General features: G+C 34.2%; 1 protein-coding gene and 1 pseudogene across 1 annotated transcript in view; one reads left to right on the top strand and one right to left on the bottom strand.

The window, feature by feature from the left end:
* LOC145247284 (all trans-polyprenyl-diphosphate synthase PDSS2-like) overlaps nt 1-11,804 on the top strand; it is a 654,453-nt gene extending 642,649 nt beyond the window's left edge. Inside the window, exon 6 of the mRNA XM_080108904.1 lies at nt 11,498-11,804. Within this exon, the coding sequence (XP_079965030.1) occupies nt 11,498-11,647 (150 nt within the window). The 3' untranslated portion in view covers nt 11,648-11,804. The remainder of the gene's footprint in view (nt 1-11,497) is intronic.
* LOC145247761 (5S ribosomal RNA) lies at nt 9,997-10,114 on the bottom strand (annotated as a pseudogene).
* Nucleotides 11,805-12,465: the final 661 nt, after the last annotated feature.

Here is a 12,465-nt window from a genome sequence, read left to right as displayed (position 1 = left end):
ACAACATCAAACCATCATCATTAGAATTCAGTCGTGCGAATTCCTCTGAATTTGTGTCGACTAGCAAAGTCACTCGGCATCGCTCGGTCCCGATCGGGTCACAATTAGAAGATTTAAAATAATTTTTTTTAAAATATAACTCAGTTCCAGAACTTAACAGTAGAGGATGTGATTCTAGCACAAGACATCATCGAAAGGAGTGTTTAAATATACTTTTCGAGAAGTTTTTAAACTCAGTATCCAGTTGTGGTCTCTATGTGACCCACCTAAAAAGTTACCATATAATTAAAATACAGATCTCTCTCTTTCTTCCTCTTTCTCTCTCTCACTCTCTCTCTCTCTCTCTCTCTCTCTATATATATATATATATATATATATATATACATATATACATATATATATATATATATACATATATATATATATATATATATATATATATATATATATATATATATATATATATATATATATATATATGACCCTGTTCAACAAATTATATTATTCTGCATTTCTCATCCTACTAAAAAGTAGGGTGAGAAATACCGAATAGTATAATTGGTTGATATTTAGATATAACTATGGCCGAATTTTACGACTTTTAAAAAATAAAAATGTTAAAATTCCAACGATATTTCTAGCGGTTGAGATTGGCCGTGGGATATGTTCCTTGCTAATGGAGTCAAAGATGGCTCTGTGGCTGGGTTCGAATATCCTGACCGGTAGTAATCATGTCACTCTGCACTGATAATTCCTGAAAGGATAAAACACTAGTGTCTGTAGGTATTAAAATAATTATTATCGTAATAATTATATATAATATATATATATATATATATATATATATATATATAATATATATGGCAAAAAACTGATGACCCTACAATAGTATTATATATAGGTTAATAGCATAGATTCTTGGAAGAATGCAGTGATTGACTTACAAGCAAAGTAATTTTTCAAGGAAAAACATTCTAACAAAACTGAGTGGCTTGTTCAGTTACTGTTGTGGTATAAATATTGGAAAATAAATATAAGGATAATACTCGGAAACAGTGAAATGAATAATATATTAACAGAAATACATATGATTAAAAAAACATCTCTCTCTCTCATTAGATCGGTTATTCGGTATCTCCCATCCTACCTTTTTTTTTATCTCTCTCTCTCTCTATATATATATATATATATATATATATATATATATATATATATATATATATAAAGTAGTAGCGTTTGTGTGTGTTTGTCTGTGTGTACAACTCCCAATGGTCCTGCTGAAAAGGGTTGATATGCCATAAAACAAAACAACCAACCAACCAACAACTCCCAATCACAAAAGAAATATAAAGGCCATATGTGTGTACACCTCTCCTGGTCAATAAATATTAAAGCGCATTATAGGATACTTCTGTCAATGGAGACGTTACATTTTATACATAATTTCTATATATAGCATTATTTAAACCACATCTACATTGATTGAGTTACGTTCATTAGCATATCACTTTAAATGAACTGGATTCGAACTTTGTCTTTAACTACTTAGCTAATATCACCATCAATAATGTTAAGAACCATTTCTCAGAAATGAAATTACTAAATAATTTTCAAACAACGGATGTTCTTAGGATGATTCTATTTAAGAGGTGCTTCTGTAGCTAAAAATCCTTTTCCAAACGTCATAGTATGCTTGTTTTAAATATATATATATATATATATATATATATATATATATATATATATATATATAATATATATATATATATATATAAAATAGTAGTGTTCGTGTGTGTGTGTGCTGGGTGCCCTTCCTAATACCAACCATGAACTTTTTGAGATGAAGATTAATAATTCATATAATTTTCATTATTTAGACTACTGTTCTCATTTGGAGCATTATCTACACATGTCGGTCAATGTAACCTTTGACCATGTTTAGGTCAGTCTTTTCAAACTCAGGAATCTACACAAAATTTTAAATAGAACTGCTTAGTTATTCCACAGAGACAGCTTGCTCTGGTTCCATCAGCCATGACTGGGTAGAAGTCCTAAATAATTTGCAATTGTATTTTTAGTTTTACTAGTGCCCATGCTAAGGATTGAACCTTCAACCTCCCAATTCCTGAGTTCAACAAGATACACATGAAGAAGGTGTGTGATTACATTAGCAGAAACATTGTGCAAATAACACTGAAAATAAGAACAGTAGTCTAAATAATCCAGCCATAATGTACTAGCAAAAATACCCGCATTTCACACAGGACATTGCTGTATGCTCGAGTACCCGCAAAGCATACAGCAATGTCCTTTAAAAAAATTAGTGTGCACCATCTCTAAGTCGGAGACAATCATCATGTCAGTTTTGGTCATGATCACTCCAGTGATGGGGGCTGTAGAAGAGTATATATATATATATATATAGACTATGACCTTGATCTTTAACTTGAAAAATAGTGTGCACCATTTCTATGTGAGGTGGAGGGTGGGGGCATCATCATGTCAGGTTTGGTCACAATCAGTCCAATGGTGTGTGCTGTTGGAAGGTATATATACATACGCTATGACCTAGGCAACCTTGAAAAATGGTGTGCACCATCCCTAGATGGGGGACCATTATCATGCCAGCTTTGGTCATGATCGATCCAGTGATATGGGCTGTAGGAAAGTTGTACACACAGGCACACACACGGATGTTACAAAAGGTCATCTTCAGAAATCATAGTTACAATGAGGATAGCAGGATAGTTTATCAAGGTCATCTTCAGAAATCATAGTGTGTGGCCTAGAAAAATTGAGAATATTATCATCGCTTGCTCCTGATCCTGAAAAGATAGATCGATTACATTAATGAAGATTTGAAGAGTGCCTGAACAAACAATGGATTGCTAGTGGTGGCAAATGAACATCGGACCTAGTCATGTAGATCATCAAACTTAAGCAACATTGACTTGGTCATTATCAGATGGGTGACTACTTGGGATTACCAAATGCTTGATGTAGATCAGCAAAGATAAGCAACATGGAGCCTGGTAATTATCAGATAGAATGAGAATGATTGCATTAATGGATTGATAGTGGGGGGCAATTGAACATCGATATGGCAGAACTTCCAACCATTGGACATAGAGAAGAAATGGAAGTAACAGCAAGAAGTTAAAATCGTTGCCAAATAATTAAAAAAAAAAAAATAAATAAACGATATTCTTGACATGAGTCAATTTTCAAATCATTATCATCATCAAGTGGTGTCCTACCTGGTAAAGGCATTATTGGTTATGGCTTTCATCCATCTCTCTCCCTCGAGGCATTCATGAATTCATTGTTGCTCATTCCTACTAAGCAAGTTGTTCGGATTCAGAACCTTATTCACGTTGTTTCTCAAATAAACAGTCTGATCTATTGCCATAGCTTTCTTTGCAGTTGTACAGACAGTATGTTGCAGTTTCTTTCTGTCCAAGCAGTGCTCATGCTGGGCAATTGTCCTGACCATTGTATCCAAAGGTATTTTCTGCTTAGCACAACAGAATACGAAACCATGAACAGAATTATTTGTTTTCTTCCGTATTACACCAGTCACCTGTCTTCCATGACCTCATCTTACCCTAATCGGGGGGGGGGGGGCTGTGGGTTCTCGACCGTACCCAACAGTCTCCCTCAGACCAGTGGAGGGGAGGAAGTGTCTTACTTTTCCTTTGACAGTAGTGCTGCCCATTACCTAATGCAAAACAGCACTATAATTTTTTTTTTTCAAGCTGAAGTCTTAAATACCAACCAAAATGTTATTTCTAACTTAAGTGTGACTAACAGACAGACAACCTCTTCTCGTGATATGACGGACTGACAGAGCCTCTTATAAAGATGCTAGGATGCATCTAAAGAAAATAACAAAAGCAAAAAAATTTCATGCAAATAGAAAATCTAAATTTTCTGAAATAACAAAAATAATTGTTCATCGGAATTGCGCCAAAATAATTTTGGCAAATAGAAATTAACAAATTTTTAATTGTTGTTTAATTGCCGCCGATATTTAGTTTCGAATCACAAATATGGATTCAGAAAAATTTTTGGATTGTGATATTATTAAAGTGTTTCAATATTTGCCCGATTTTTTTTTTTTTCGTGTTAATAATTTTGTTCAATTTGAAACTTCATATTTTTACAATTTTTAATTTATTTTGCTACTAAAACTTATTTAGATATTTTTTTTTGGTAATTTTGGGATTATTGTCATTTATTTATTCGCTGAAAAAGGTACAAGCTACAAAAGATGGAGTTAATTTTTATCCTGCCATTCCTGTTGGCAGAATAATTGAATTCTGAATGAAATTAAAAGCTGACGCTTCAGATTTCTTCAATTTTTTGATAATAGAGAAATATCGGATATAAATTTTTTTTTTTTAAAGAAACACTTGTCATTGTTGTAGACATTAATCAAATAAAAATAAGTGGAATTTAATAGAATTCAACTCTTCAGAAACAACATTCCTTTATTATCTATTTATTGGTAATTGTGCTGGTACTCAGTCACTTTATTGTGTTTCGCTTGTGGAAAAAAATAATAATTACAATTTTTTTTATTGCTTTTTATTTTCATCTGAAAATGCGTGCGACTTTGGTATTTAATTTATTTTCCGACCAATATACTCTCCAGCCTTTTTAGAAAGTTGGAGTAAAGAGCAGTGTTGCAGAGTCAGCAAGTATAAAATTCGACTCTCTCCCAGAATTTTAAATTATCTGACTCTGATAACATTCAAACTGTCTTGATTATTACCCAATTAAAAGCGCCGATTCCTTCTAAAATCTCCAACTCTGACTCTGCAACTCTACCTCCTAAATATGACCTTAAAGAAGACATCCAGTAATTAGGCCTTATTTTGAGGTTTGTGGGGAATGTGGAAGACCCTTTAGTTGCCATTGCTCCCAGATCTGTTTTGGTTCCCTGACCAAAAATGCACCAAATATTGATGCTATTATTTTTCCTTTCCGTTTGTAACACGCGATATTGCTCTGCAAAGTAAAAAACAATTTTCTTTCTACAAAACAATGTAGGAGTATCATATGGGCTAAACCTCTACGCCAATAATTTTTAGCCAAATAGATGGGCTGTCGCATAGGCTCCTTCCAGTCGGGTGACTGGACAGTGTAGAATTAGGTGGTCTGTGTCCTGGAAAGGGAGCTTCCTTGCATTTTAGGCGGATTGGAGAGTCTATTTGTTTCTGCCTCTGTTTGTTTACTGCAGTCCTACAGCATCTTGTTCTGATCCAGTTTGCGGCTACCATCTGCTTCCTACTACTTGTACGAAAATCTGAGAGGCACAAAGTTAGTTGTTCAATGATATCCCCCTCCTTTGGGAATATTGTTTCTCCATGCCTCCTTCCATGTGTGAACTAGGTCGAAATTTTTTATTTTTGAGTTATAGAAGGGCTTTTGAGATTTGAGTTTGGAGGTATCATAAAACAAGGTATTATAAAACAACAAAAAAAAACAATCAAATCAAACAATAAAACACCATGAATAAATATTTAAAATTATAAAGAACTTGCAGACCTAAAACTTTTTCACAAATTACTGGATTTGGCATGGAATAATCCAAAACGAGTTGATATACCGTAAACCAAAAAAAATTCAATGAAAGTCTACAACCGTTGTAGACAGCATAAATGAATAAACATCGAATGGAGACAACATTCTTTTATTTATGGCTTTGTCTTTTAACAGAACTTTTTTTCTTTGGATTTGGCCTGGAAAATGTTTTAAATTTATCTTCTTCGGTCGAAGAAGAACAAGAAAACCGTTTTTGATTTCCTTTCAAAGAATTTCTGCCCTTGGGATTATTGTCATTTATTTATTCGCCAGAAAGAGGTACAAGCTACAAAAGATGGAGTTAATTTTAATCCTGCCATTCCAGTTGGCAGAATAATTGAATTCTGGATGAAATTAAAAGCAGACGTTTCAAATGTATTCGATTTTTCGATTCCACAAAGAAATATCGGATAAAAATCGTTTTGAAAAAAAATAAAAACAAACAAACAAACAAACAAACAAAAAAACAAGCAAGCAAGCAAGCAAAAAAAAAAAATAAATAAATAAATAAAAAAAAGTTACATTTGTCATTGTTGTAGACATTAATCAAATGAAAAGAAGTCGAATTTAATAGAATTAAACTCTTCAGAAATAACATTCCTTTTTGGAAAACCGAAATAGTTTAAAGACGAATTCTCTGAAACTGTCAAGTATTATTGGACAAAAACTTAAAACGTAAAAAACAGAAGATGGATCCGTATCATTTGGACTAGTATTCTCATCTTGGGTGTTATTCGCTCAACGTTTCAGTCGATGTATCCTCCGACCTTCTTCAGGTCAATTTTGTCAAATTCTGGAATCTTTTTGTCAAACTCAGTCGGGTATCATGCTCTCGTACCGTCAGCCATGACTGGATTAAAGTCCTAAGTAACTTGCAATTGTATTTTTAAATGTCGCCAGCACTTAGGATTGACCCTTCAACCTACAGGAGAGAGTAAATTACAACTGAATTTTACCAAGTATATAATCCACTATTGAAATGTTACTATTGACTAGCCTCTTAAAATTTAATTAAGCACTAAGAAGGAATATTGTCATATGATCTGTCAATGGAAGCCAAAGGTGTTGGCCAGTACCTCCGTCATTGTCCAGCGTTGACACTGTACTTAGTCATTAGATGAGACTCTCAATTGCGCATGAAGGAAAGGCGATACCATAAATATAAGTAAAACTATATATATATATATATATATATATATATATATATATATATATATATATGACTAGTGTCACCCATGAATAAGTAAACCAAAGTCTATATATAATCTATTCTTGCTTTTATTGTTAATTTTTCAAACTAACCAAAGTTTGTGTTTGGCAAACTCATTGTTTATTTATAGAGTAATCAAAAAAAATAAAAATTTCACCCATGGAGTTGGTAATCAAATTCACAATCCTAGCTGTCCACCAAAAATTATCTTCAATTTATTACTGACTTGTCCACTAAGTGTCAATCATGATGCCCAATAATCTTTGTTTTATTCCCATTCAATAATATGTATGGACACTTTGCACAGGTTAGCTTATAAGATTGAATAGCAATAAAAATAAGCATTAATACTAGACATTGTAAAGTCAGTATTACCCCAGCATGAATAAGTCTCCCCTCTCGGCATGAATAAGCCTCCCCAAGGTATATACCTGCTTCCAACCCTGAACCCAATACAGTATAACCCCGGGATACGACATTCCTAGGATACGTTTTTTTTTTTTTTTTTTTTTTTTTTTTCAGGTTACAATGTGGAATACGATGTTTTTCCAGCCCCAGGTTACGGTATTTGCCCCACCTTATGGTATTATTTGTAATGTTATTTAATTATATACATGTGTATTATATACTGTGCTGTATTTTGTTACTAATTATTAATGCCGTATCCTCGGGTTCTGCTGTACTGCCATTTTATCTTCGTCATTGAAGATATGTATTTGGTTGAATTTGTATTACAAGGTGTTTCAAAAGTCCTGCACACATTTTCTAGGTCGAAGGTCAAGGAAAAAGGAAAACTGACACTTTTGGCAATAACGTCAGTTCTTTTTTATTATTTATTTTATTTATTTATTTGGGGACTATTATCCTCATCTTTTATAGTTATTGTTTTTTAACGACGTTTCGGCCAACTATTCCTCTGGCTTTCGTCAGGTTGTTAACCGCGACGGGATAGGAATGCTGAATATTCAACTGTATTTTCAGTAATTACTGCCTTCCATAATTGTTGTCGTCTTACCACGTTTGGCCAACTAATCCTCTGGCCGGCTTTGGGTAGGATTGAAACCACTACCTCCAGACAATTCTCATCTGGAACTGTAGAGATTCAACGTCTCTATCAACTGCGCCACGAAGGCCAGAGGAATAGTTGGCCAAAACGTCATTTAAAAAAAAACAAAAAAAAACACAGCAACTATAAGAGATGAAGATAATAGTCTGCCAAAAAATAAATAAAATATACAAATTACTCATCTCAAAAGAATTCCAATAATTAAATAATATAACTTCAGTTCTGTTCATTGTAGAGACGAGCTATTTGGCCTATATTGTAGTCAATGAAACTCCACATCATGTAATGACGTTGTAAAGGTCAAGCTTTTTTTTTTTTTTTTTTTTTTTACACAGTGATCACCACTTATCAAGGCCCGGAAGCCACTCAGGGATAAGGGTTATTGCAAGTACATTACGTTAGTGTGGAGATTTGATGAAGTGTTTACTTAAGGGGGCAGTTCATTAGGAATTTGTTAACGTTGGACTTGAAGACATCCAAGTTGTAGTCCGGTGGGAAGCAGGCAGACGGAACAGAGTTCCACAGGCGTGCAGTTCTAAGAAAGAAGCTTTGTTCATGGAATCCACGTTTTGATTTAGGCACAGATATAGAGTGGGGGAAATTTTTCACAGTGGATTCAGCTAGACGGGTGTTTTTTGTGAAAGATTGGCGAGGGGGGACCAGTGAAAGATTGGCGAGGGGGGACCAGCTTTACAGTTTAATGGAATTTGTGCCTGGTTCCACGTCTGACTTAAGTTCTTGTTATTTTATTTTAATAGCTATATCTTCATTTCGATGATTTTGTCATCAAATAAACAAACAACTTTCCAGTGATATGAATAAAACAACTTTATTATAATTCATCAAAGGACAGTGGAGTTTTATTTAGCGAGGAAAGCTTTTTGGTGGCCTGACAAAAGTAGGGTGGACATGTAAATTCACCCTTGTCTGTTCGTCCATTTTCACTTTTCTCAATAACTATGCCTTGGAATTTTTTTTGAAATTTTGCACAAACATTAAACATGATACAAGTAAAAAAAGTAACAGAACAGATTTTCCAGGAAAACTCCGATTGGTCCCCTAGGGATGCCTTTCGGATTAAAATGGCTAAAATTGAAACTTTTGTACTTATTAAAAAAATTTGATGCCTTGGATTTTTATAAAACTTTCTGAAAAGTTGTAACTGACTGATTTCTATATAATTTTGTTTGTCTATACTTTGTGATAACTCTTGGGTGTGCCCCAGGGGCTCTTTTAGCACTAATAAAAACACTCCATTTTTGGGAATATTTTACCATATTTGTACAAAAATTTTTGTGTATGTCTATTTAGCAGTTTTGCATGGTGCTGAACTCAAATTTAAATATGTTAAGTCCTTGGGGACTTTTGGGGCTAAATGGGGTGAGGTGGTGGGGGGGAAATGATGGACTTAAGCATTTCTTTTTTTTTGCATAGTGCAGAACTCAAATTTACACATGTTAAGGCCTAGAACTGACCATTTGTTCATTTTCATCGGGATTTGACGTAACCTGCGGACTTTTGAGGCTAAATGGGAGTGGTGGGGGCAAATGCTGAACATTTTTTTATGCCTCGTTCACTGTGCACTCACGGGGGACCATGCATGCTGAACTTGGTTTTATTTAAACTCTTGTTCACCACAAACAATGCGTATTACCACTTGAACGTAAGGGTCAACTAGTTGGGACCATGTCTACATGAGGAATGTGTAAGGAGATGAGCGAAATGTCTGTTCATATTACATTTCAACTTCTGCATGTCAGAGGATGCAAGTATAGTGGATTCAGAAGAGCACATTCTATTAAAGTACTTGTTAAACAGGCACTGGAATGCATCAATAAAGGTGTTGAAGCTTGCTTAATAATGTGAGACCTATCAGGTTGGAGACTCTTTGTTGGACCCTGTTTAAAAGGGAAAGATTAGTGATAGATGCTCCAACCCAGTTGAGTTTTATTCAGCCAGGGAAAGCTTTTTGTTTCTTATTACCACTTCAATGCCTTCGTTCAGCCTCCAGATACAATGGATACCTCCTGTATGTGAGGCAAGCGTTGTGTATTCTCCAACTACACTTCTCCTGAGTCCAGTGGCAAGGAGAGAATGCTAGACGACCGGAAACAATGCTGAGATAAACAGAGAGCACATACAGCACCTGGAATTCCCAAATGGTCACTCATTTTAGTACTGATCAGGTTCAACGTTGCTTAACTTCAGTGATCTGACGGGAACCAGTATGTCAATGTGATGATGCCGTATAATGTCTACAGGAGGAATATCTAAGAAGATGAATGAAGTGTCTTCACATTGTCTCTGCATGTTAGTACAGTCAGGGAAGCAGGAAACAGGGACGGAATTCCAAAGTCTAGCAGCCCCCCAAAAAGAAGCTATTAGCTTTCTGGCTTCTAAGGACTTCTAAAGTGAAGGGGTATAGTTTTTGATGCTAAAAAGGTTCGTTGGAAGATTGAAGGGATACAAGTATGTTAAGATTAAATAGTTATTCCCCTTAGACCGATCAAATTAAGTTGCCTCCCTTTGATAACGTGATTTTATGAGACTTTACGAGACTTCATTTTTGCAGTATAAATATCGGTCAGCCATCTTTGTTTTGGTTGTTATTGATAGTTTTCTTACTGGCCACACGTGCTGAATAAAGTATCAATTTTATATCTATTTTCATCGGCTTTGTGTGTCGTTTTTCAAGTACAGTGGGTTCAGAAGAGCATATTCGATTAAAGTACTTGTTAAATAGGCACAGCAATGCAAAATTAAGGTGATTGGACAGGGGTTGTAGCCAGCTTGATAGTGTGGGAGCTATTAGATTGGAGACTCTTTTTTGGACCCTATCTAAGAGGGAGAAACTAGTGATAGATGCTCCAGTTCAGATGTGGTAACAGTACTCGATGTCTGTGTGAATAGTGACGTTCTAAAGATACAAGATACTTTCTGTTGGAAGTAATTTTCTAGCATAATAAAGGGAACCCGTTTTTTTTTTGTTTTTTTTTCTTGCAGTAGTCTTTAGTGTAGTTGTTCCAATTCATGTTTCCTGCGAATGGTAATGCAAAGATTTTGCAAGATGAGCTCTCAGGTAAAGTGTTATTAGTTATGGCCATCAGTAATTGAGAAGGTTTGTTGTGATTGCTAGAGGAAAAAAGGATAGTCTTAATTTATAGCACCATTCTACTATGGCCTAGACGTCGTTTTCTAATCTTGCTTTCAATGATTTCAATTTCAACTTCTACAGCAAGTCAGCCCCACCTATCATATTACATCATCCATCTTGATCAAGGCTGTCACCAATTGGAGAGATTACAGTCATATAAAACTGTAATACCTCTTATTGGTGACAGCCTCACTCATCCTGTAACAAAAAATCTATTTTCTTCACAAAATTCATTTCTTAGCACAATCCAGATCTTATAACATTTTTTCATTAAATTTAAAAACATCATGTTTTGCTTTTTTGGAGTTATTAAAGTATATTTTATTTTAAACCATTAAAATATTTCTTTTGCAATTTTTAAGTATATTTTATTTTAAACCATTAAAATATTTCTTTTGCAATTATTAAAATATATTTTATTTTAAACCATTAAAATATTTCTTTTGCAATTATCAAAATATATTTTATTTTTTCTTTGCAGATATTGTCACTTGTAAATGAAGACACTTTGGAAGATTGCAGAAAACAATGTTTGGAATTTGAACAAAACGCCCTCAAAGCCTTGGACGTGTTTGCACCGTCAGATGCGAAGACTGCCTTGAAAAATATTTTGTTTGCCGTTACAAAATAAATCATAACGCAGGAATAAATTACAGTTGGGTTTCTGTATTGTGACATTTATCATAAGTCATATTTTTTATGAAAAATAATTAAAAAAATCTTTTTTTCAAAAGCATTTTCGAATTGTTTAATTAACGATGACTTCCCTAATAAATCATTTAGAATTATCTTGCTGAATTTTTTGGATGAGGTTTGATGAGTTGGATTATTTGGATTATTCGGACTATTGTTCTCATCTTTCTTTAATTTATGGGAGTAGCTTGCTCTCGTTCCAGTAGCTATGACTGGATAGAATTGCTAAGTAATTCGCAATTTGTTTTGCATGTCATCTGCACTGATGATTGAACCTTTAACCCCCAAAAGAGAGTTATTTCACAACATAATTTTACCAAGTACTTTATTCACTACACCACATAGCTGACAGAACGAGGGCATGCTACCCCCATAGATTAAATAAAGAGTATCGATTGTCAGTCCCTGCAAATTTCCAAGATTGACAAAATACACCTGACGAAGGTCGGAGGTTACATCAACCGAAAAGTACAAATAAGTCATTTCGTATACAGGGTGTCCCAGTAAAACGTATACACTCTTTAAATGACCATAAAACCAACATTTATAAGAAAGAAAACTTTCATACATCAAAATACTGTGAACAAATATAGAAACCAGCTAATTATCGAAAGTGTTAAAATTATTGGTCATTGTGGTCTATGAACAGCTGACAACGCTCACTGATTGAATTCAAAACGTTCCTAATCAGTTCAATTGGTATATTGACACATCTTCTTTCAATGGTTGCTTTCAACTCATTCATTGTAGCTCGTT

The sequence above is a fragment of the Euprymna scolopes genome, chromosome 25 (assembly GCF_053919585.1).
Source record: "Euprymna scolopes isolate OS-2025 chromosome 25, ASM5391958v1, whole genome shotgun sequence".
Classification (NCBI taxonomy): domain Eukaryota; kingdom Metazoa; phylum Mollusca; class Cephalopoda; order Sepiida; family Sepiolidae; genus Euprymna; species Euprymna scolopes.
This window is presented reverse-complemented; position numbering and strand designations above follow the sequence as displayed.